Source organism: Sphaerodactylus townsendi, linkage group LG04 (genome assembly GCF_021028975.2).
Source record: "Sphaerodactylus townsendi isolate TG3544 linkage group LG04, MPM_Stown_v2.3, whole genome shotgun sequence".
Lineage (NCBI taxonomy): Eukaryota > Metazoa > Chordata > Lepidosauria > Squamata > Sphaerodactylidae > Sphaerodactylus > Sphaerodactylus townsendi.
This window is the reverse complement of record NC_059428.1, coordinates 67,180,234-67,207,206: the sequence shown is the minus strand read 5'-3', so window position 1 is coordinate 67,207,206 and position 26,973 is coordinate 67,180,234. Positions and strand designations below refer to the sequence as shown.

Here is a 26,973-nt window from a genome sequence, read left to right as displayed (position 1 = left end):
ATCGTAAACAATATAACTGTTACCTTTTAGTTTTAAATAAGCTTGGTACTGATTTGTTAAATAACAAAAAGCATAAATACACAAAATCTGAGACAGCACCCAGAAATGTGAAAATACAATTAATGTGTGGTTAGACCACATGAAATATGGGACTCTGAAAACAGGAAAAGTGCCCTCTTTCCAACATAGTAAGCCAATTAAAAAAAAGTTACATCCTGTTCCTATTCAGTTTCATTAGATAAATTACTCTAGCTAAAATTTAGCCATGGATACAAATGAGGCCTATGCATCACTGGCCACAGAAGAGGGCAAAAGCTCAGTGAGCTCCTGGAACTCTATTAGCCCAAGAGAAACAGGACTCACCTCTGCAAGGAGAGAGAGGGCTTGAACACTGTACACAGATGGAGCAGAGGCAGAGACCATTGAGGAAGGGACTACTGAAGCATCTGTAGAAAAAATGACAGTTTAGTATTTCTGTTTGGTTGGAGGCAATGCTGATTTTTCACTAAATACGTGGTTTTTCAAAAAACAACAAAATAATACAAAAGGCTGCAGGGTGATGTGACCTGCTGAGAAGAAAACAAACGATGTACAAACTATGTAGGTGCTTGAGCAAATAAACTATGTAGGTGCTTGAGAAAACTATACAGATGCTTGAGGAAATAAACACATCTAGTCTAAGTGTCCTAACCATATATTGCACACCATCACACATAACACCATCAGTGACTTTCTTCAAAACAGCAAAGTTGTTTTGGGAATGAGGGGTTATTGTTCGAAAGAACAGTCTTGCACTTTACCATCAACTGTTGTTCATGGAGTGGTCTTCTGTGCGTGCAGGCACAGATGGCACTGTGCAGGTGAGGCCTGCTGCAGGAATTGATTTAACAAGCTTCTAGAAGACTCTGACTGTCAACTGCTCCCCCTCCCCTCAGGCATGCTCAAGGATCAGACGACGGAGGGGGAGGGAGAACTCCTTCCCTCAGTTCTCCATTAGCTGCCATAGAATAATACCCTGATAACTGCATGTTAGGCAGTATGCAGCGGTGAAGGAAGGCAGGATGTGTGCTGCACGGAAGACCACTCCATGAACAACAGTTACTACCCTTAATGTTTGTGGTCTCTGTGCAGTCCCGCATGAGAGAGTGGCAAGCTCATTTACTGAAGGAGGTGCATGCATGGCTGTCTACTTGAATAGCTTCTGAGCTAGGAACACCACAGCCAGGGCTTTGGACTGGAGGGCTTTTCAGGCAGACAATTTTTTTTGCTGCCTCCCCAAGCCAACTGGAAGCCATCTGGAGGTGGCCCATTGGCAAGGCAGTGGGACTGTCCCCAGCTGTCTTTGCACTGTGGACTGGACTGTAATAAATACCTGGAGTAAAAACCCCATTTAGAATCTGAGAAGGGAAGATGTCTGATAGCACCACACCAGAGAAGCTGGGCAATCTCCTCCTGTATACCAGAGAAGATGCAGCAGTTGTGGGGGCTGAAGCAACACAAACACTTTGAGACTTGAGAATCCCAAAAAGTAACCAACATTTATTATTTGTAGAACCCAAGAGTCAACTGTAACAGAACACCAAATGTTAGAAAAAAACAGTCAGCCTGTTGCCAAAGCCCCCTTCTACTAGACATTGCTTCCATTTGGCTGTGTTGTGGAAGCATATGAGCCCTTTCTACTCCTCTGAGTGTTGGAAAACTTCTTGCTCTACAGGGCAGGCTGTTGATAGGACTGGCAGTATTGGCTGAGAATACAATGGGGTGTGGTATTTAAATTGTCTTTGGGACTGATACCCTTGTTTCTGAAAACATGTTTGTTTCAGGGGCTGTATGATTTGGAGCATAATGCCCAAAGAATGGGCAGTACGCCTATTTCTTCTCAGATGATTCAACACCATATCTGTCTGTTCACTAAAAAGAGTACTGTCCTTGAAGGGCATGTGTTCAGTCCTTGCCTGTGTGTTGTTGGGTAACACAGATGCCCAGAGCCAGGAATTGTAGTTTAGGACAATGGAGGAGCCCATGTTTTTTTGTGCATGAGTCCACCACATTTTTGGAGGCACTAAGTTGTTGCTTGTCCAACTAGCTCATGATTTCCCCTCCCCCCCACAAAAATGGAGATCTAGAAACCCAAAGCAGAAAAAAGTTCATTTTTCTGCTTGAAGGATCAAGCTTACGACTCTCATGATCTAGAAGTGAGGAATGTGACCCTCCACACCATGCTTGGAGGACAAGGATTCTGTAATCACCGTTTGCCTGAGGGTGCTAAAAACGGAAATTGCACCCATCAGGCTTGACCCAGTACAAATTTTCCACCTTCTTTGTGGAACAGTAACAAGTAGCTAGCTTTTCCTAATTAGCATGCACCATATCCCGAAAACCTTTGACCAAAGGAAACGAAACAGGCACACTGTCCTTTGAATACCGAATGTCAAAGACAGGGTTCGAGGCAGGGACATCAGCAGCCTAAACTCAAAGCCTTTGCTGTCTGGATTAATTGTTCTGAGCATAGTCTGATATCGTCAGACAGGACTGAGCAACAGACTCAAACATCAGCATGGGTGGGTACAGATTGACAATATAATGGCTGATCAAAGCTCACATAAACAGAGGATAGGAGGACTTTATTGCTTCACCAGGAGGCAGTAAAGATTCTGCTGTGGACAGAGAAAAACCTACAAAGCATTCCAATAAACACCTAAGTAGGGTGGGGAACACACAGACCAATTAGTTAAGTCAAAGGGACCCTAAATCAATCTATCTTTCAGGAAATATTAAAAGGTTCAGTCAGCCTGAGCTGTACTTGTTTGAACTAAGGGCCCTACATCCCCTCACACCTTTTAGGTCATACCTAGATATGAAAGTTAAAACACCACCATTTGTATCTCACTTGCAAATGAAATTCTAGATAGCACAATTATCTGCCAGGTAGGACCATTGCCTCATCTCCTGAGCATCAGCACCCATTACATTAACTCCTAAGCCTTAATTATCCATTGAGTCAAGACTTCACACCAGCCTCAGGTGGTCTTTTCATAAATAGTCAGGTACCTTTCCTCACAGTTCAGTCCAGTTGACCCTTGCACTTACAGGTCTTAGTTGAACAAATTAGAGTGAAGCTTTGAATCCACCAATGGACACCCTAGTTTTACTCTCCAGGTCCAATAGGGTCACAAGTGCCAAATATGACCAATGACTAGACTTCACCATTGAATACCAGATAAACTCAGGTCCATAAGAATGGCATGCCATCCACTCTAAGTTTGTAGACGGCATAATAATAGCCATATTTCACTGCTACAACAAAACACTAGGACCTCTCACCATCAAGACAGGCAGAGTATGAGTGTTTCTCCTTTTGCCTTCCTTCTCCATTTTAACCTTTGATGTCTTTTTACCCTCTTACTATCTACTTCTCTGGTTCAGGATCAACTGGCCTTTCTCCATAGCAACCTAATAAGGAAATCCTTTCCTTCTTACTGAAACTCCATCTATTTTCCTTATCACACCTTCTGACCTGATGTTTGGCAACCTATCCTTTCTCTAGGATGCACGGCTCTGGAACAGCCTTGTGGGAGGAGTCCAACTTGTCACAATGTAATATTGATTGGGTATTTTTATTCTTAAGTAGCCCAGCTATATACTAGGAATGGGTGGTTTTTCTTGCTTTATTAGTTTTGTGATATTAACGCTCATTGCCTTGTTTTTCTATGACCTTAGTTTCTAATCTGCATCTTGTGATAACAACATTTTTGCTGGTTGAGTGTTTTCCTCCCCATTTTTTCTTGTACAGAAGATTTACTATGTGAATCTGGAGAGTTGTGCAAACAATAGCCTGGAGAATTCCAATCTTGTGCCAATGCTTTGTGGTCTAACTGTACATATGTAAGGAAAATGTCTGACATGACTGGCTTGACAAAGGGACTGATCTGCTCACTAGCTGCATTTGTTCACTAGTTTGTTCCAAATAATTCTCTTACCACACAATTCATCTTCACCATTAGATTCATCCAAAGAGATCTGGGGCTGTGCTTTCACTTCAAGGTTCCTGCTCAGCCAGCTGGTTTGTTCCAAGGAAGAACCAGCAATGTTCCCCACAGCTTCCAAGATTTTTTGAGTCACTTCCTGACCAAACAAATAAAACTGACTAAGAAGAAAGCATTCAAAAATGGACTACATATAACAAGTTTTGTTTTACATAAGTATTATTTGTTTTATTGTAATAAAAGAGACAAGCTGCAAAACCCACAGATACAGCTTTGTTCAAACTGTATGCTAAGGTGGCTAGATACTCTTCCGTAACTATGATGGTCGTTTGGAATTTGTCCCAATGATAAAAGTCAGTAATCTGTGGTTGATTATGACTGTGGGAAAGGTAAGATGTGATAAGTATTGTAGGAAAGATAAAATATGGAGCAAACAGATAGCTTTCAAGGTCTGTGTGTGATGCCCATGGACCTACCAGAATTTCAGAAATTCCATTTTGGAAAAAAGCAAATCATTCTGAAGGCTTCTGTGGCTGTGAATCCTGAAAGTTTAATGGAGACTTGCAAGTTCAATGGAAGATCTTTTTGAAAACCCAAGTCAGCCAAATATGCCATCATAACAGATGAGTTCTAAGGTAATTGCTTGATTTTTCTGGAACTATTTCATCATTTCAAAAGTGATTTATAAGAACTCTGTTCACCTTGGAAGGATGGAAAATGTCAGTGCGGTCAAAGAAGCCCAATTTGTTAGGAATAGGATTGTGTTGCAACTTCAATGGGAGGACCCACTACTTTGGCAACTGCAGCTTAGGCCAATCCACAGATCAGAATGCCTAAATAAATGAGGATGTTATACTGCCTTGAAGGAAAAGTGGGATAAAAATATAGTAAATAGAGATTAGGAACCAATGCCCATGTTATGAAATTAGGTTTGCTGCATGACTACAAGACTGTTTTTGCTTGTTCTAATGAAAAATCTCAGGATTACCAGTAGGACAGTGAAAAGGGACATAGCTTCTGTATGCTTGGATAACTTGTCAGTTTGTAACTGAGTAACTTCTTCATGTGTAAAAAGTGACAGAATTATCTTGTTATACTTGTGTGATTGTTTGTAGTGAAGAACTAAGCGGCTTGTAAACTTGCTTTAGGTTTCACAGTATGTTTCCTTCTAACTGGTTAACAAACTAAGGAACAGGAGTTTATTACCACTGCTCTGGGTGTAGGAAACCTCTACTGTCCTATTCTCCTTTCCCTTATACAATGATCACTCAGGAAGAAGATGTTGAGTATATGCCATGGAATACCTGCAGATCTCGCTGATCCTTCTTATTTTCCTGGTTAGGAGTTCTAGTTACAAAATCATTCAAGGTGCTGTGGAGGAATAAACTAAAATTAGCAAAGTGAACAATTATCATTATCAATGCATATTCTACAGCAATTGTTGTCACCATACCTGAGCAACAAGAAGTACCCAGGTGCAGCCAGATTTAATTGCACCGATTCTTTCAGCACTCCTAACAATGACTGGAAGTTCTCCTGCAAAGCTGAGGCTGGAAGTCTGCAAAGCCACATGTATAAGAATAAAAAAAAAATACATTTAATTGTCTGTCACTGTTTACTAAAGTACTTTAGTAAGGTTTACAAAATATTGATATATTCATATTAACTCCACAATGCAGCCGATTATCATAAATCAAAGTCTCTCAATGTAACCTTTTAAATCTCTCTCTAGTAATACATCAATATTTTGCAGCTATCTTCAATTTGATAATTATTCACACACAAATACACTAAAAGAAAACCCATTTTTTTCCAAGCATACACAATACATCATACTCACTGCAAGATTAGTTTTTGCTACATACTGGAAAAAGAACATAATTATAAATAAAGAGGAGTCCACTTGGCTCATTACCACATTGTTTAATAAATCCCACCCAAAGAAGAGCTATAATGCTCGCCAGATTTAATGTTATGCCCTCCGCCTTGTTACATGGAAGATTTAACAATCCAGAAAAGTCTAATAGGTTGTGCCCATGTAATGCTGACTTAGTCAAATCTTTGGCCCACCATTTATTACACTATCCCAGATTCAAGGAAATCAGATCCAAGTATGTGAATCTTACTCCTTTATTCTCAACAGATCTCCCTGATTTATTTAGATTACGCTACTTGCTGAATAATCCAGATTCTTCCTTCTCTGTGAGAGTGGCAGACTTCCTCTTGGAAATTATCAAAAGTCAGCAGCAATTTTTTACTTAACATTTTATTCTTTGCTCTGTGTATCCATGTTTTTTTTACCAGTTTTATCTTGCTGTATTTATTTTATTGTTTACTCTGCCAATAAAGGCTTGATTGATTGAATAAAGAGGAGTGGTTGAAAAAACTAAAGGAATGAACACAGCTGAATAAATTAGCCTGTATGTTGCATAGTAAAAAGTTCAACAACTTCAACAAATGGAATTTTATTCTGATTAGAAAGGCAAAATGAATGTCTGTATGATTTACACATAGAATTGTAAATTAATTTGTAAAGTTATTACCACTGCTCTGGGTGTAGGAAACCTCTACTGTCCTATTCTCCTTTCCCTTATACAATGATCACTCAGGAAGAAGATGTTGAGTATTTAAATCTCTCTCTAGTAATATATCAATATTTTGCAGCTATCTTCAATTTGATAATTATTCACACACAAATACACTAAAAGAAAACCCATCCAGTTATTTCAATAATAAATTATAAAAAAGAAAACAGAAAACTCATTTACCTTTGTATGAAGGCATAGCAGAACTGGAGCACAGGGATATCTACTAGAGAAGATTTCTGTAAAAGAACAAAAGCTTCAATGCAATTGCTGTACCCAATTACAAAAACATGCAAATTCAGTAAGCAATGCATAAGTCCTAGGCCTACTTTGCTCAGGGGGTCCTTTTGTGAGAAACTAAGAGTTCTGAATTTATGGCTTTCAGACTGTATGACTTTAAAAACCCTTTGCTTGAATTTATGCTTCATTCTAACCAACGTGTAATGCTAGCTTTCACTCAGCGTAACTGAATGTATTATTATCAGCTGATCTTTGTTTTATAGAATATGCTGTTAAAAGAGTGAATGTCTGAGGGTGATTGTGACCACTCTGAAGGCATTGTGAAGACAAGCTACAACAAGGAAGTACGTCTGCTCCATTGTCTTCAACAACCAAGGCAACAAAGCAAAAGATTCTTATCGGTGTTCAGAGAGAACATAAAGGGATGTGACTGTCTTCCCCAGACCTGCCCTGCTACATTGGTATATAAGCTACAGTACTGGAAACCTCTGGCAAAGATACTGCAGATGTCCCTGAACAAGAACCCTCCAAGTTTCCAGGATCAACCAACTGCAACTTGCTCATAAGGAAAAAATAAGTTTTCATCAGACCAATTCAAACAAAAGACCATTCTCTCAAGAAACCCACTTGAATTCCTACCCCCAAAAGTGTATAAAACCCAGTTAAAGGAAAGAGAGAGGCAGAACCGGCTGTCCAGATTTTCCAGTTCAAAATTGTACCAGCTGCATCTAGGTCTAGGTCAGGGGTCTGCAACCTGTGGCTCCGGAGCCGCATGCGGCTCTTTCTTCCTTGTACTGCGGCTCCATGTGGCTTGGGACATGAGCAACCTGAGGACCATGCTTTGTCATAATAAGCAAGCGCACAACTACCCCCGCTCATCTACGGAGGACGCCCCCAGCTGGCAGGTGACAGCAGGCACCAGATTAGGGAAGGAGGGGAAAGGACGTCGGAGGGAGGAAGGAAGGATGGAAGGAGGGGCCGGGAAAGGAGGCACGCTCACTGCGTCCCAAGTGCAACCTGCTGTCCTTTCCCCTCCTTCCCAGGAACCAGACGAGGGAAGGAGGGGAAGGACGAGGGAGGGAGGGAGGGAGGGAGGGAGGACAGGCCGGGGAGGGAGGCTCACTTGCCGCATCCCAAGTGCAACTTGCTGTCATTGGCATTGCCGCCGCTGTCTATCCCGCCAAGGGAAGGAGGGGAAAGGACGCTGGAGGGAGGGAGGAAGGAAGGGGCAGGGAGGGAGGCACGCTCATCATGTCCCAAGTGCAACTTGCCGTCGTTGGCATTGCCGACGCTGTCTATCCTGCCCGCTTGGATGACGGCTCACTGCATTTTTAGTTTGCTACATGGATAATTTAAGTTCAGCTTTTTAATTCATTTGAAAGAGACCTTCAACTCGGTGTGTTTTTTTATTATTTTTAAGAGTTCAAAATGTTCAAAATGTTTTTTTTACATAAATAAAATATAATTTTCTCTGTAGCACTTCATGGATTTCATAAGCAACACACTATAATTGTTTATACAAAGCGTAAAGGTAAAAAAAACAATATATACAGTGTTATCTTCATTTTAAATGTCAAAACGTATTTGTGGCTCCAAGTGTTTTCTTTTCCATGGAAAATGGGTCCATATGGCTCTTTAAGTGTTAAAGGTTGCCCACCCCTGGTCTAGGTATATATGGAGGCATGTCTGTATGTGAGTGAAATACAATAAGATGCTTTTGAATATTCCTTGTGTGAACTTAATAAACATGACTTCTGTATTCAAGAACTTACTCCCTCTCTCATTTCTGGGGAAAAGTCCTGTTCAGTTAGGGGATTTGGGCCAATGTCTGACCACCATTTTAACTAATTTATACTGAAACTTGGCTCGTTTTGACACTGACACTTCAATCCTAAATAAACTGGTTTAGGATTGGTACATTATATTTAATAAGAAATGTTTCAGATCTTCTTTCTCAGGGCTTTCTGGAGGATGCATTGGCTTTGGATTCCTTCCAGTTCGGCTTCTGTGCTGGGCATGGGACAGAGACTGTCCTAACCATTGTCTCAAATGAACTCCATATGCAGCTTCATTGGGGCAGATCGGCACTGCTGGTATTGTTAGATCTTACCGCAGCGTTTGATATGGTCGATCACAATCTTCTGACCCACCGCTTGGCATCTCCGGGGTGTGGGGCAGGGCCTTACAATGGTTTGCCTTGTTCCTCCGGTACTGGTTCCAACAAGTGAGGGTTGGGGAAAGGGCCTCCCAACGGCACCTGCTTCGGTGTGGTGTCCCACAGGGGCAACTGTTATTTAACATCTATGTACGACCCCTTGCTCAGTTGGTATGGAGCTTTGGACTGATCTGCCATCAGTACACTGATGACACTTAGCTCATCCTGCTGATGGAGGGGGGCCAGCCATTGCTCCTGTGGCTCTGCAGCACTGTTTGGAAACTGTAGCTGGGTGACTGAAGTGTAGCAGGTTGAAACTGAACCCAGCTAAGACAGAGGTCTTGTGAGCAAGCTGAAATGGGGGTGGGGGGTTTCAGCCACCTTTGCTCGACGGGTCTCCTTGCCAGTGGCCTCCTCAGTTCGCAGCCTGTGCGTTCACCTGGAGTTGTCTCTGTCTATGGAGACCCAGGTGGCTAATACAACCCGGGTTTTTCATCTGCACGAGTCACGGCGGTTGGCCCCTTACCTCTCCCAGACCGACCTGGCCACTGTGATCCATACTACAGTCATCTCTAGACTTGTTTATTGCAACTTGCTCTATGCGGGCCTTCCCTTGCAACTGATCCATAGGTTGAAGTTGGTCCAGCATGCGGTGGCACGACTGCTCACAGGTAGTTTGAAACAAGACCACATCTCTCCTGTGTTGCGCCACTTGTACTGGCTCCCGATGGAGCACCGGATCGTTTTCAAGGTGTTGGTATTAACCGTGAAGGCACTCTGTGGCCTGGGGGCCTCATACCTTAGGGACCGCCTATACCCCTATGTCCCCACCCGGCCTCTATGTTCTGCAGAGGCCAATTTACTGGCGGTCCCGGACCCCTTTATGATACGGCTAGCCTCCATCCGGGCCAGGCTCTGGCCCCTGCCTGACGGAACTCCTTGCTACCACCTGTCTGTGCCTTGCAGAACCTTGGTAAAAGAAATCTAATAAATAAATAACTAAATAACTAAATAACTAAATAACTAAATAAATAAAAACAAAGTTCGTTCTGTTGAACTCATTAAAGTATTAATTAACCTTTCGCCAAATTTTAGCTGTATGAATTAACCTATCACCAAATTTTAGCTGTATATGATGTGTATGTAAAGTGCCATCAACTTTCAGCCAACTTATGGTGACCTCTCATTGGGTTTTAAAGGCAAGAGAAGTTCAAAGATGGCCTGTCACAGCCTGCCTCTGCATAGCAACCCTGGACTTCATTGGTGGATTCCCATCCAAGTACTAGCAAGGGCTGATCCTCCTTAGTTTCTGAGGTCTGATGAGATCAGGCTAACCTGGTCCAATCAGGTCAGATTTTAGCTACCATGTACAATCCTCAAACACTAATTTGCCTTATTAGGGACAACCACGTGCACCAATGATCTACCTGCAAGTTTCCCCAACAGGGTGGCTCCCAAGGCTCTTTCAGGTAGGCATAATAATGCACATGAAGGCTCCTCTCTCCATAGCCTCCCAATCTGAATGGGAGCCTCCACAGGCCTGAAGGTTTACACTTCAACTGAGAACTCTCAGAAAAAAAAAAGTCATGTATCCAGGCAATGTGTGAAACAGTTTTTCAACTTGTTTATGCCTCTCATCAACGACTTCATGAATAACCTAATCAATGTATAGAATTCTCCTTTCAAAATGTGAGGCTTTGTTGGCCAGTGCCCTGCCAGTGCCCACACTACTGGGAGGCTCTCACTCAGCCTCTGCACTTCCAAGTCAGTGTTGGCCTCCAGTTGGCCAGAACCAGGTGACCAGCCCCAGCCCCAGCATCCCCAGGCTTCTTCCACGGTGTGCCTTGATCCTCAGTCCCCTGGTGGTTTGGAAAAAATCTGCCTTGACTGGGTGAGTGTGCCTGGCTGCCTTCACTGTCTTGGGAAAGAGGGTAGTGGAGGGCCATCTATTGTAACCTCAGGAAGTCTGGAGACAGCACAGGGCAGGCTGCCGATTCCAGACACTGGTGAAGCCAGCTCTCAGAATTATATCTTTTTTGACTCAAGATTAAATACTGTTTTGCCTGCGTCAATTTTGGAGGAGAGTGATCAGCAATTGCAAGTCATTTTCTCAGATTAATTAGATATCAGTAAACGGAATTATTACCTCTTCGCCTTTGATCTGTGATGGCTTTCTGACTACTTCTTTTACAAGCTGCAATATAGTCTCAGTCTTCAGAGTATTAAGTGCACAAATGAGGTCTACGAGTATGAGCTGAGGTGCCCTAGGTGCAAAAGGGATCTGTAACAAAAGGTATTAGGAAGCATTAAAAGAGAGCAATATAGAGAGCAATAATGTGCAGTAATAATCATGCGATGCCATCTATGATGTAGGCAAATTGTGAGAAGAAACCAGAAATATCCGTTTCTGTTCTTTCAAAAATCCAGGAAAAATTTGAAGAAACAAATCCATGCCAAAATTCTACAAGTGAGTAAATTGGTAAGAGTCAGTATTGGCATTCAGAAGAGACATGACTCAGCAGACTATGGGTTTTCTCAAAGGGAGGTCATTAGGGTATCAATGGCCCCTTACTGTGCAGTGACTTCACTTGAAAATTAGGGCATCAAGTTTTTGTCAGTTGAATTAGCATAACAAGTAGCCAAAGCAATAGTTGAAGTTGCCCTTCCATTTGAACAAAGAATGGTAATTTCCAATTTAAAAAACAAAAGATGTATTTGAAAAAGACAATTATATAAAGATCTGGAATACATACATATTGGAATGTAATTATTTATTTACATAGCATAGCAGATTATTTTAACAGGGATAGGGGCTCACCCCTCTATTGGCCAGATCCTCTAACAAGAGCCCACAGTGGTGTCAGAATCAAGAGGGGCAGGGGTTCTTTGTCACTGAGTTCCCCATCCCTTTGCCAGCTCTCTCCTACACAACCTGTGGAAAGAAGCTGAGGGTCCTCCTCAAAAGACCTTCTGAGCCTCTCTGAAGGCAGCCTGCTAAGTCACTCTTGCCTCCTGGCTCCTGACTCCCTTCATGGGAGTTGTTCAGGCTAATTCTGCAACCTGAACTGGGATACTTCCTAACAGCTGCTGAGGCAGTGTCCCTTAAAGAGGAGTGGTTCTATGACCTCTTCCTGCAGTAGCTCCTGAGAACTCTAGGGATTCTTCTGTCCCTGGAAATTCAAACATAGTAGGCAAGTGATCTACCTTAACAGTTAACATCAAGATTACCATACTGTATTAAAGTTGTCTTTTACCTTTGTTTTGCTTTGGTGCTTATGAGATGTTTTGCTGCTCCACACTGCTGCTACAGCAGTAATCAGCTGCATGCCAAGCTGCCCAGTCAGGGGATTTAAAAACTCCAGGATTTTACTCTTTAAAGTCTATTGAAAACAAAACATATCTTACATTTCTTGCAGAGTGAATTCATATTTACAGAATAAAATGTTTAACAAATGAAATTATTTTTTCTCCAGATAGCTTCCTCAAACATAGAACAGAAGTAAAGGTAAAAAAATGTTGTGCAAGATTATTCAGGTTTTTCTAGTTGATTAGCAAGCTGTTATGTGTAATGTTAGGAATACACATGTAAATCTAGAGTCTCTGCCCTATCCCAATCTGACTAATTTCATTTAGTTTAAGAAATACTGATGAAGTTTGTACTCCTTTGCCTTGGTATACAAGACAAGCTTTCTAGCTGTTGTTTTCCCCTCTTTCTAGAGAAGATTTCTCCCTTTCTTGTTGCTGAGGACCAGAGTAATGACAACAGGAGACAACTGAGAGGACAGAAAACCATAGTATGCCTCATCACTGCTTTTGTTTATGTCTCTGCTTCCCAACTCTTATCTGATGTGCTGTTCTCTGTGACTTGTTCTCAGAACACCTGAATTTACTGGGATTGGCGGGAGAAAGTAGAGAAATAAGGAAAAAGAGGTGGGGAGAGCTCACCCATCTCAAGCAAGATCCAAAGAATTAAAATCATAACATTTACAGATATTACAAATATACAGATTAAAACAGTTAACAAAGTGCAGATAATAGGCCTCAAGAACTCAAAACATCAGCTCAAGATAATGAGTGGAATGTCAGACTAATAATAATTAATAATAAGGGTTAACTGGCAGACCCAGTAGAGCTCTGTCGGGCCTTCCTGATTTTACTAGATATCCAGGCAAACTTGGCAACAGAATACGTCAGATTTTTATTGGTATCTGATAACAGTATTTTAACCTTTTCTTTCTTAGCCAAAGAAGAGTTTGTCTGGTCAAGGGATAACTTACATGAATTTATGTGCAAATATGAAATAATTTTCTAAGGACAAGGAAATGAATGCTAAACAGAGATATTCAAAACACAGTGAAAGCTACTAAAACAGTTAAGTTTAGAAACTGTTGGGACTATTTTCTAAAGGCATCCTTCCTCTAAAGAGTACTGCACAATACTCAAGCTTAATGAAAAAGAGAATTCTGCATACTTTTAAGTTGATTTAAAAGTGCCACACTGAAGCTAAAGGAGCCTTCCTTATCTTCCAAGATAGTCAGCTGGTCTTTTCTGAGTTTCTTCCTTTTTTATGACGCTCCAAAGGAGGGACATGGTATTGATGATACAGGGCAGGTCTTCCAAAATGGCATTCCTGGCATTCCTCAGGTTTGTAGGGTCAGCACTCAGTGATGACTAGATTGCAGAACACAGGAAACAATTGCAATATTCATACTCAAAGATCCTACCCAATATTTATCAAGGCTACTAAAAAAACAAATGACGAACAAATGATTAACATACCACTTCTCAAAATATACAAATGCATGACTGACATTAGCCTATGTTAACAAACATATTATTATTAACTTCCTTTATGGCTCCATTTTTCTTATTGAGACTCAAGGTAGATTAAAAATTTATTAAATCTGATAAATAAATAAATGAAAATATGAAAATATGAAAAAACCCAATTTAATCAAGCAGAAAGGACCTACTAATTAATGATGAAGTAGGACTAGAATTACAGAACTAGAAAACAGTGCAAACAAAACACTGCATAAGGCATAACAGAACATACTGAAGAAAGGGGCTTATAAAGAAACTGGAAACTACATTGAAAATAGGAAAGTAATAGGCACTATATACACTTCAATATGGTTTTTCACCCTTGGCCAAGGTTTATCATATGCATATCATCCCTTCAAGAAGTGCAAAGTGGTAAAATAAAAATGGCAGAACATTTTCTCATAATATGTCTGTAGACAAGGAACAAACTAGTCCACCATCCAAAGATAGATTCCGCTACCCAGTCTTTACCTAGCATGAGAACCATATCGTGTCAATCCAGTAAAAGCCTTGTACTGTTATTTTCTGATTGAATATCCTTCACTAAGTTGTATGGTAAACCACCAAAACATCTACTATACACTTTGTGACAAACATGGATTTATTTTTTTAAAAAAATCATGGTTACCTTTTTGGTTTGGTTTGGATGATCCAACAGACAAAAGTGTGCAATAGTAGTCAGACCTTCCAAAAGAGTTAGAGGATAATCTGGTGTAATATTCTCTCTCTTAGAATGTATGCTTTAAAAAATAAAAATAAAATTCAATTAAGTATTTCATTCTTGTAGAAATTTCGTATCTCAACTCTGTTTGATCAAACAGTATTTTACACATTCCTGTCCCCTTCTCTGCTCCCATCAAGTTACCTGATGCCAATCTCTGTTTTAAATAGTAGTGGCACATTTGTATCAAGGTGCTGCCTCAGTTTGCTACTTACTACAGAGGACAAGTGCTGCTTACTACAGTGAAAATAAAAATTGTTATTGGATGACCAGAATGCTTTCATTCTTTTAAAGTTAACTTAATGTTGTTTCTGCATGTGTTGTTTCTGCATGGTTCTATCAACAAATCTAATATCTATCAGAAATATCATATTAGCTGTGATACTATTTTTCCTGCAAATAGCAGTCATTTTAGAATACTCAAGCCAGGGTCCCCACTGTGGTGTTGCATCAGAATTCCAAATGTGTCTGCAGGCTGAAAAAAGATTGGGGGGTCCCTGCTATATGCAGTAAAGTTAGTTTTCTGGAAAACATGTAAATAAATGACATGATGAACAGCAACTAATCAGCAAAACATGCAAGTAAGTCTTACAAATAGACTTTTCCCATACCTTACAGACACCTTTGCTGAAAATGTCAGGGTTTCATGTTCATATTGTTTGACAAGTTCATCCAAGTTCTTGCATATCTGTACTATAAATGGCGCCACTGTCCATCCCAAAGATTTCCCAAAGTATGGCAAGGAATGTGCAACTAAGCCAACCCAAGCAGGATGCATCCCATACCCATAGTCTGGTTGCAAACCTCGAACCACGGCAGACACAAATAATCCTTGAGACGTTATAGGGTGTGGGTGCACATATTGGATAGCCCCAATTGCCTCCTGAAAGTTAAGTGCCCTTTGCCATTCCTTAGATAAGCCTGGCTGGTTCTCTGCTTCTTCCTGAGTCTGTCCAAGATGATGCTCCAGAACTATTAACACTTGCAAAAGCTTCAGTAGTTCAATCTGTAAAGGATGCTCACTCCAGATCTGATCATGGCCAAAATTGATGAGACTCTCCTCAAGGAGAACGTCTCCATTTGTTTCATCAGCTGTCATGCATTCATACCGCTTCTGACTTACATACATGGAAGCTGACAGTGAAAGAAGGACAAACTCTTGAATTTTACATCTGCTAAGCAGGATGCGTATAAATTCTATGTTCTTGCCATCTGCTGATCTGGCCATTGCAACCAGCTGTGTCATTATCCTGATCAAGACTTCAACGCTTTTGACTTGGACATCCCTATTGCCGAGCACATCTTTGTGGGTCACCTTCAAGTAACAAGGATAATAAGAGCGCAAAAAACTCAGACAGAGGTAAGTCAGCAGTTCTATCAACAATGAATGGGGACACACAGTTGGTGACTGCGTTTGAAGCTTCCCGTAAAAACTCTGTCCTACAAGAGCTTCCTGGTGGCGGGCGAGAAGATTGTAGATGAGATTCAAATGGGCTGTGGAGCTGGTATCCATGCTAGTGGAGGCTACAGCTTCAATAAACTCTTTAGGGTTTGCTTTTAGCACTGCTTCAAGAACAGAAAAAGCATATAACACCCTCTTGGAATCATATGGCTGCAAGTACAAGAGGATATGCTTGAACAGAGCCACAATTGTATCTCTCTTTTCCTTCTGCTGTTTCAACAACCTAGATGTGCTAAGAGCTTGAAGTTCCAAATCTACCTCCTCATCACTTGAGAAAGATTCTGATGCTTGAGTTCTCTCAGAATCCGCTCGTACGAAGTTCAGCACCATACTGGATTTGGAACTGTCAGGACCAACATCTTTCGTACCTTCTTTGCCCTCAGCGGAAGCACTGCAGTTCTCCTCATTGCTTATATCTTGCTGATCCAGAGATGGAGAAAAGGAAGATGTATTATCACTGTCGGTAGGCCCTGTGGTGGTATCAGCAGACTCTGTATGTTCACTATTATCCTCTTCAGCCATCTCTTGTGGATATTCTGCACGCTGAGAAGGAACGCTTGCAGATAAGTCATATTTTTCTGGACATTTTTCTGGGTCTTTTTCAACTTCAGCCCAAATTGCTTCCCTGTCTACAGCTGTAAACTGCCTCAACAGAAAATTTTCTTCAGAACTGCTTTCGTACAGCTCAGAGGCTCCCAATGACTCATGGAAATAGGGCTTTTTCTTGCTAAACCAGCGGTGCATGTCTTCTGAAAAGGCATAAGTTTTTAAAAAATTAATCACACATTCATTTTATTTATTTAAATGTATATTCCACATTTTTTATCCTGCCTTTTCCCACACCCAAGAAACCTAACCAGGTTAAGAAAAATCACAGTATAGGCCATATCACTTAAATCAATTAATTAAGGACAGAGGGCATCCAAGGCGATCACCTTCTGGCCCAAGATTAACTCCTCTATTTGACTAACCAAACATCTTTTTTTCAACTGAATCATATGCTGTTTCAGCAGGTGCTGCCCTAAATGAAATATTTTGCTGGTGCCCTACTATTACTACATGACGGTATTGGTACATTAAATCACCATCCTGATTAAAATAGGGAAACCAAGAGGAATTAAATCTGAAAAGCTAATGGCTAAGCTTTAATCCCTTTTTGAACACGAAGTACAACAATTCTATTAAAGGGATACAATCTTACCTGCAGAGTTTTTTTGTTTGATACAGTGAATGGAGGTTCGCTGTGTCTTGGGATGAAGCAGCAGCAGTAAAACTGGTTCAAGAATTCGTGCAACATCGTTAAGCGAGAGTGCTCTTACCAACCAACCTTGTGCTGCAGCACCAATTGCCCCATCTGAACAGTTCAGACTGTCCAATACAACAAACAGTGACCTGCAGAAATCACAGTAATATCAACACAAAGAATCAAAACTTGCTTTATGTGATCACTGTGAGTGGGGGGTTGGTTATAGTTGAAGGGATGACAATTTTATGTCTAGAATGCTCCACCTCTTGAATTTGTCCCTAGAAACTGACAGTAGAGAGTGGTGCTTCCAAGATGGTAAAGGAACACAAACCTATTGTGGGTACGTTTTACTTCTCTGTACCTTTACTCATGGAGATGGCCCCTCATATCAGACAGTAAAAAAGCTCTGGCCAAGCCTGTATTAATCAACATAAACAAACTGACATGGATTTTAGCTAGATTTTATTTATTTATTTATTTATTATATTTATAACCCACTCTCCCTCGAAGGACTCAGGGCGGCGTACAAGAGGACCAACAGAAATACAATATTTCAATAAAAGGTCCATTGAATAAAACTTATAGCAAATAAACATATAAAACCAGATGGCAGCCAGTCCACCCCCCACCCCTTCCCACTAAGCCCGTGAGAGGCCAAGGCAACAGATGGTATACTTTATAGTCTCCCCGGCTGGCCAGATGGAAATATTTTGGGTGTATGTGAAACTTTGGCCATTTTCATCTCAAAAATAAATGCAAATGTACAGTTTCACCAACACATAAATTAAACATAGCAATACCTATCAAAAGATCGATTGTGGGAAGTTACTCTGCTGCTCTGGATCTCTCTAGTCAAATGCCAAATGATAGAAAATCGAAACAGTGCCTCCAGCCTTGTTCCCTTGAGCAGGAAAGAAACCCAAAACAATTAGAGCAAGAATATGCACATGTTACTTGTTTGTATTCACACAATGTAACCCACACAATTTGTTGGCAGGATAGAATCTGTCTCACAATGGAAAATAGAATTTTACTAGTGGGGGACCTACAAGGAGTTTGGGAAGGAATCTCGTTTTTCCCTCCTCCACCATTTCCCATCTAGGAACCAAAAACAACAAAACAGGGAAGTCTCCATAGCCTTTTCCTGCTTTGTTCTCTCTTTCCCATCCACCAGCCAACCTACAATTGTCTGCTCATCCTCTATTTTCAACTTTCCCTTGCCCAGCAACCTCTACCTGGGAAAACTATTATTCAGTAGTGTAGTACCCCTGGTGGCGTCCCATCTAAGTACTGAGGCCAAATCAGCTTAGATCCCAAGTTCTGATAAACTCAGGCTAAGGTGGGCTATTCAGGCTGGTCAAGAACCAAAACAGCTCTGCAAATGGCCCTGCTATTTCTCCTGCCTTTTATTTGGCAGAAACTAATACTGTGCAGTTGCCTAGAAATGGCCACTATGGGTATTCATACCTTAAAGCTATAGGCGCTGCTTCTATTATCTGGGAGGAGGGGGTTAACCCCTCAGTGTTTTTTTCAGACTTTTATGCAAACCTGGGGGGCTTTTCAGCCATGTAAAAATATCTGTCTTGTCTATTCATGGCTCCAAGCTCCAGATTTAAGCATCTAGAGATTTGATCACACAAAGAATTGGTATATTTATAATCAAATGCTTTCTTTCCTGTGCCTGAGACAGAGCCTACAACCTTGACCTCGATCAGACCCAGCAGAAGGAGGCAGGCAAATGTGCTCCGGCGGCCGGCGGGGAGGTCGCTCCTTCTCTCCAGTGGTCCCAAAAAGGCTTTCCTCCCTTGGGGGATTTGGCTGAAAGGACCCCCCAACCCGGGTTTCTTGCCTTGGCCTTTTGGCTGCACCTGCTCTCTGAAAGCACCTGGGCCATATTGAGATGGCTGGAAATCTGAGCCGAAAAATGAGAGATCTGAACTGAGAAAGGTTTGTCAGGGCGAAATGCATGTAGCCATGCAAACCTCATTGACTCCCACCAATCTGAGCAAGCTGCAATTTGAAGCACCTCTCTCCATCATCAATTGGTCTTATAGGCAGAGATGGAAGATGGTGGTTCTGGGGACCGAAAGCTGGAACACTACAGTAGATTATACGATGTTTAATAAGGCATCCGTCAACAAGCCTTACTTTATCATAATCCAGCAATGAATGGCAGATAATGTCTTCACAAATATTAGCAGATGGAGCTAGACAATGCAAGCGGAAGAAAAGTTCTACACAAGTACTGTGATGTTCCCTCATCTCTTTGTTGAGTTGATTCCAAAGCACTTGAGCAACTCTCTGGAATAAAATCAGAACTCAAATGAGTTATTTCAGTGATTTAACACACAATAAATCTCTGAAAGTTCTGTAGTTTTGCTACACTATATACAATCACACATCACAATGTATTGGTGAAGGCTTTCACGACCAGGTTCAAATGGTTGTGGTGGGTTTTCCAGGCTGTGTGGCCGCGGTCTGGTAGATCTTGTTCCTAGCGTTTCGCCTGCATCTGTGGCTGGCATCTTCAGAGGTGTATTTATTTATTTATTTATTATTATATTTGTAGACCGCCCCATCCCCTAAGGGCTCTGGGCGGTGAACAGCAAGCGTCATAGACAATTCAACAATAACAGTTACATTTAAAATCAATAAATACATAAATTACATAAAAATTACAGCGTTCCATGCAAGTCACATGACGTCCAGTATGAAACTATCAATAGATAAAAAGACCCCTCCCGGAGAGGAGGCGGTATAGATGTTATAGGCTCCCAAGATGATAAAGGGAGGACACAGGAAGGGCGCACACCATCAACGGCCGGCTTCCCCAAAGGCCCGGTGGAACAATTCGGTCTTACAGGCCCTGCGGAACTCTCCAAGATCCCGCAGGGCCCGAACAGATGGTGGGAGAGTGTTCCACCAGGCTGGAGCCAGGGCCGCAAAGGCCCTGGCTCGGGTGGAAGCCAGCCGTATCATTGAGGGGCCGGGGACCACCAGTAAATTGGCCTCTGCTGAACAGAGAGAAGTCTGTTACACATTGTGTCTAGTGAGAAGGGAAAGTTTAGTGGGGTATATATTGTCCATGATCCAGGGTGGGGAGCCAATCAGTAAGTGTTTGGGTGGAGCTTGCTATGCAGAGGTGTGGCTGAGTGCATTGAATTGCGGGTGGGGTTATCAGTCTATTTACATTTGTAATGCTGCTGCTGCTGCTGCGTTTACATCACGATGTTTATTCATGCATCACAAATGTTACATTTATTCGTGCAAGCAAATAATGCAGGTAACGCCGGAGTCAAGCATTAGATAAGACAAAAAGCAATGTTATTTCTGTTTTTAAATGAAGTATTATTTACATGACACAGAATCCTGCAATCATAAAGCAGAATAATCTGAGAGATTTCATGTAGGACCACTTGCTTGACTTCAGCAAGATTGCTGTTTGAAATGCTTTCACATTATGCTTTGCTTTTCAGCTGAATATTTTCCCATATTACACAATCTGCAATCCTAGGCACATTTACTTGGGAGAAGCTTCAGCTGAACCAAGTCATACTTCTGAGTCAATATGTATGGGTTGAGACTGCATACTATCTATAGAAAGGTAACGACTGTGATATATATAGGACAAATATCCTCTAGACAGACTACATACATCTATAGAAAACTCAAATTGTAACTTACAATAGTTCTCAAATTGAAAGATCAAGCACAATACCTGATAAAAATCAGTTTTTTCTGAAATTAGCTTTAGAACTCCAGGCGCAATTGGAGGAACCGTGACCATCTGCAGTCTTCCAAAGAAAGGGTTGTTCCCAGGTATTTTATAACGCTTTATTCTGTCTTCAATCACCAGTGCTAATGACTGAGAATGGTTGATTACATCTAACAGCACCGAGATGGACACATTCTGAATATAGCAGTCATTCACACAACAACATATTGTCATGAGGGATTTGAGCCACAGGGGGGAACTGGATTCACAGCCTCCTGGGGAAAAACAGACAAATAATTAAATTACAACTTGTGTGGAGAATTTTGCATTTACAAATATTTTTGTAATGGTCATTTCATAATGATAACCACATGTTAGCTATTGTTATTTAATGAGAAAGTCTGCCACTATCATACAGAGAGAAAGATCAGGATTGTCCAGCAAGTAGTGTAATCTAAATAAATCAGGGAGATTGGGTAAATGTAAAGGAGTAAGATTCACATACTTGGATCTGATTTCCTTGAATCTGAAACAGTGTAGTAATTGGTGGGCCAGAGATTCAACTGAGCCATCATTACACAGGCGCAATCTTTTAGCCTTTTCTTGCTTGTTAAATCTGCCATGTAACAAGGCAGAAGGCATAACATTAAACCTGGCAAGCATTGTGGCTCTCCTTAGAGCAGGGTTTATTAAACAATACAGGTAGCGCGCCAAGTGGCCCTGTTCAAATGGGAGAGAAAAATACAGGGGGGAGCATGTTTTCTCGGCTGTGGTGATTAGAGAACTCTCTATCCAATAGTTGACCTTTTAATTTTCTATAGGCTTCTGAATAGGACAAAGGGCAAAGTGAATCCACTGACAGTCCAATAGAAGCCATTTTTTCTTCGATTATGGAAAACCAAGGGTTGGAATGGGTGTCAGAGGGCAGATGGTGGACCAGTGAATTACAGTCTGAGAGAAAATGAATTCGCAGCCAGAATCTACAAGCCCTCAGCCAAGCGGCTGATTGCAAGGAGTTTTGACCTAACTCCAGACAAAGGGCTACATAGGGCACGCAATTTGGGAGTCCAGTTATCTTATGAAAAAATTTGGATTGAAGGGAATTCAATGAGTGGTTAATAGCTTGAATCCAAATTGGGACTCCGTAAAGCAATCTCGAGGCGACTTTGGCATTAAAAAATTTGAGGGCAGGAGTGATAAAGGAATGGCCACAGCTGTAGAAGAAAAGTAGTAATGCTGACATATTGTTAGATGTAGCAAGGAGAGCGGCCTTCCTATGGGTTGCCCATGAAAGGTTATAGGAGAATAAAAGCTCCGTCATTGGTGGAGGGTTTGGTGTTGGGACATTTGATTACTTGGCGCTTTCTTGTTTAGAATGACCTGACACATTACACATCTGTATGCAGTTTCCATGGAAACTCCTTGCTTGCAACAGAACAGGTTTGTAATACTGTCTTTGAGTTGAGGTTTCTGAAAATTCATTAAACGGAAGTTCCTCTTACCAGGCACTTGAAAGAGAGAGAAATAGAGCTGTTCGGTCTCTTCCTCCGAAAGGTAGACAGGAAATGTAATGCAATCCAGTAAGAGGTAGCACGCAGCAGCAAAAGCCTCTCTGCAATCTTCTCTTGTGTCTCCCAAGTCCAGCATGACTTGGTCAATGTCCCACTCTTCCTCCTCTTTTCTCTTCTGACTGTCAAGGTCATCTGAAGGAGACGGAGACGCCAACCCTTTCTGTTTAAATGGGGATCCTCGAACGGTGAACAAACCTGACAACATCTGCTTAAACTGAGGCACAGTGATCTGCTTTGAGTCCCACGAGCTCCTTTTTTTGTCAGCATTTTTAGATGTTTGATAATGGTTTTCTTTTTTCTCCTGTCCATTTGTGTGCTCTGTAGAAACACTGCCATTGCTGGAATCTTGCAAATGAACCCCAAAGATATATTTACTAGCAAACTTTGCAACTAACTCCTGGACATAGTACAAGGTCTTTTGCATGCTGCCCCCCTTTTTCCAGACATCATCTCTCTCAGGAGTTACCCTTGGCATTCTGAAGTGCTGTGACAGCTCTGGGGAGGAAGCACTAAGACCTATGCCACTGTCTTCAGATTTGAGGGGAGGAAAAGGAATATCCTCTTCATTATGGAGGACTTTGGTTTCTGGAGTCATTTCATGGTTCTCTTCCTTTACAGGGCTCTGAAAGTAGAAAAGTCAGCATGTAACCCTAAGCATGGATTTGTTAATATAAGCATTCAAATTAAGTGATAACAGACTAAAAAAATTCTATGTTTATGTAACCCCTGTGTCAGAATGGGATGACCCAGAAAGGGGTGGAGTCTGAAATGAAGTAGAATGCTGCAGAACTCATGAGGTTGGAGGAAGCGAGACTACCAGGCTGGGACCTTGATTGATTTTATTAAGCCCTTAACACCTTGTTTAAGGTAACTGCAATGTTGTGGGGAACTAGTGGGAAGGGAGTTTATTTTTTTGCTATATTGTAAATGTTAGAATTTATTGTTTCAGGGTTTTTGTGTATGTAAATGGTGAGAGTTTTCTGGGAACCTTCATCATCTTGAAGCCCATTCACCAAGCCTCAGAAGTCTTCAAAACCAACCACCAGCAAAGAAGAATTGGACTTGGCAATATCAGTAGACTGTAAATAAGGACTTGAAAATGCAAACTTAACAGGACTGCAAAGTGTAAATGTTAAATGTTTTAAAAGTGTTATTTGTTAAGTAAAGTAAACTGTTTTGTTTAAATTTGGTTCTTTGCAACTCCTTCCAAGTACTGCCCCACAGAACCCACAAGCTGAGGTTACATTTACAGTTTACAAAGTGGAATTCAAACGAATGTGTATTCACATAATTGAAGCCCCCACTTCGATCACTTGTTCGCTAGCCTATTCCATAGGGCTCTTGTGAACAATAAAATGAAAGAAGTGTAAGGAACTTCAGAAGGACTTGAAACAAAGCAACTTAAAGCAGTTCATTTATTCCATAAACTTCAACGGTCTCAATACACGCAATGCGAGAACTGACCCCCCTCGGCTAGAGCTGTCGTTTTTACAGACGAAATCACTGCCCCTCCCCCTTGCACAGACCCAAGCAAAGTTTCACACAGGAAAGCAAAAGTAAGCTTCAAACATATATGATAAGCATAGCAAGGTCAGTACTCCGGGCAGTGAGCCCAGTACGAGGAATCTGCCAAGGTCGAGACGGCTAGCCCCCACCCTTACAAGAAGAGGAAAACCCCACTTGGAGCTCCTTGCTCTAGAAAGGGAAGGAATTTCTATACAGTTTTATACCAACACATCATAGTGTCAATAAACAGCACTGAAGATCATATTTGAACCTGTATTGCAACAGAATCTGTCGCATCACAGTCCTAGGCACATTTACAAGTCACATTCATTTTAATAGTTTTCCTAAGGGCCAGAATGCTATTTGTGCTGTATTACACCTTCCATCACAGGTACTGGAACACCTTAGTCCTGTAACACCTTAGAAACCAACAAGATTTTTGTGGTATGAGCTTTCGAGTGTCAAAGTTCCTTTGTATGAGAAATGACTACTGGAGAATTATTCATCTTGAAGGTAGACAATGAGGAAATTGAAATTGTTCAGGATTAGCTATTCCTTGGCTCCATTATCAACCAAAAGAGAGACTACAACCAAGAAATCAAAAGGAGAGTTGAGACTAGGAAGAGCAGTGGAGATAGAAAAGATTCTTAAGTGTGAGGGGTGTCACAAAATCAAGTTAATTCATGCCGTAGTATTCCTTATGTGTGGGTGCAAAGCTGGACGATGAAGGAAACTGACAGGAAGAAATTAGATTTTTTGAAAAGTGGTATCGGAGAAGAGTGTGACTGATACTGTTGATTGCCAAAAAAGACAAATAAGTGGGTTCTAGATCAAATCAAGATTGAATGGTCTCTAGAAGTTAAAATGGCTAAACTGAGGCTGTCACACTTTGGTTACATAATGAGAAGACAAGACTCACTGAAAAAAACAATAATGCTAGGTAAAGTTGAAGGCAGCAATAAAAGAGGAAGACCCAGTTTGGGATGGATTGACTCTGCAAAAGAAGTAATGGCCCTCAGTCAAGGTGTAGGAAGGGGAACCAGAGTCTGGGGCAAAATGGCGCCCAGGCCTGTCTGCAGGCCCCCCCCCCCCCGTGAGGCCATGCCCCCCTGCCAGGCCAAGCACGAGTGCAAGTGCTTCAAAAGCCCAGGCTACACAGAGCCACACTGGCTTTGTACGTTAATAAAGGTTGTTTTTCAGCAGGCTTGGTCCTGCCTTTGGGCTATCTTTTAAGTTATGGTGAGCATTTTTAAAATTATTATTTTTATATTGTAGGTTTAACATGTTGTTGTCGTCCTGAGCCCTTCTTGGATGGCAAGATATACAACTAAAAATAAAAATGAATTAAAAATTTTTTAACAGCATATCCATGAGCCTTTGCTAAATATGCATATAGAAGAATCACTTGTGAAGATACTGGAACTGGCCGAGATGGTTAACCTTCTTTGATTAGAGAAAAAAACTTATTTAGGTTTACTAACAGCTGAAAATCCCTGATAGACTTTTTTTGTGCTTAAAACAGAAAAAAATGAACTGATGATTTGTGGATTTGAGGACCAGGAGAATAAGAAAATACGTATAATAGAGATAAGTATAATCCTACTTAATGGTAATAATAACTAAGAATTAACTGAATTATAGTTGCAGTTGGGGAGAGTGCTATATTTTAACTGTGTTTATATTTGGCATAGAGAAAATTGGAAGCCCACCCTTTCCCTGTTGTGGTGTGGTTTTTGTGAGTATTCTTGATTAATTTTGTCTTTTTAAACAATTTAATTAAAAAACACAAATATGAGCACATATTAATACCCACCGTGTCTGAGCTGCCTGTTTCAGTACCTAGGTAAGCAGGAGGCATCTGCACTTTGCTCAGCACCTTGAAGCATGTCTTTAAGGCATGAGTGAGTTCTGGCAAACTTAAAGTTTCCATGTTTTCAAGGACAGATTGTACCATGTAGTTGAGCATCTGTGGCAGATAGACAGTCTGGACTTCTGAATAAAGTTCCTACAAAAACCAAGGGATTTCAAGTAAACAAATATTTAAATGTAGTACATTTAAAAACTGATTCCTATATATTCTAACTATAGGTTTCCTAAAATCTGGACACCCTTCAAAGGTGAAAAAAGCCTGAGGGTAAGAAAACTTGGAAACACATGATCAAGTTGTGCATAAAACAGCAGACTTGTATAAAATCATATAAAATTAATAACAGATCAAGATGCAGCTGTTACAATACTGATTATATATATAATAGATTTACCAATGGTATCACATCTAGGAGAAACACTAGTAGTGTGCAGAGCTCTGAAACTGTTGCTGAAGTACCACTGTTCTTAGCCAGAAGGTGCGTTGGTACAGATTTATTTCTGCAATTCAAAAGAGAAATGATGCAAGACAATAATTTAATCAATACTTGATTGTAAGATACTGCTAGTAGAAATGGCAGAGAAAAAATAGTATAAATTATATATAAAAATGGCCATAAGTAACCAGCCAAAGAACAAACATGGATTACAAGAATGTCCAAATGACTGTTTAAGACAAGTTTAATTTGGGACATGAACACTGAAAATAATCTTTTATAGACAGTTCATTTAATGAATTTTCAATATGAATATTCAATATGTTACAGAATACATGAAAGGGGGCAAATATGTCTTTAGTTAGACTTTAATTATGTGGGAAAATAATTAATTGCATTTTGTAAAAGACCAACATTGCTTTAAAAAATTCAGCCTTTCCTCCCTCCCTCAATAATCACTCGTGACATTTAGTGCTGTAGACAAGACTGAGTGGAAGCACACACACACACACATCCCACACAAGTTTTCAGTAAAACCCTCCAGCCCTTATGTTTGTAAATATCGAGTTGCATATAACCTGGGAAGACTTTACATTTCAGACAGGACCATGTAACTGAGGTAAACAGATAGACTAGATTTCTAAGATTTTAGATGGACT

At 40.9% G+C, this 26,973-nt stretch overlaps 1 protein-coding gene across 1 annotated transcript in view; it reads right to left on the bottom strand.

Annotated features, from left to right (window-relative positions):
- The window catches only part of DOP1B (DOP1 leucine zipper like protein B), an 84,579-nt gene that overhangs the window by 21,113 nt on the left and 36,493 nt on the right, over positions 1-26,973 (bottom strand). Inside the window, 17 exon segments of the mRNA XM_048495475.1 lie at positions 364-446; positions 3,981-4,125; positions 5,291-5,357; positions 5,440-5,544; positions 6,755-6,810; positions 11,113-11,247; positions 12,221-12,346; positions 13,434-13,637; positions 14,419-14,530; positions 15,123-16,722; positions 17,175-17,365; positions 18,020-18,120; positions 19,368-19,520; positions 20,938-21,209; positions 22,437-23,127; positions 25,825-26,016; positions 26,273-26,378. Coding sequence (XP_048351432.1) covers positions 364-446; positions 3,981-4,125; positions 5,291-5,357; positions 5,440-5,544; positions 6,755-6,810; positions 11,113-11,247; positions 12,221-12,346; positions 13,434-13,637; positions 14,419-14,530; positions 15,123-16,722; positions 17,175-17,365; positions 18,020-18,120; positions 19,368-19,520; positions 20,938-21,209; positions 22,437-23,127; positions 25,825-26,016; positions 26,273-26,378 — 4,339 coding nt within the window.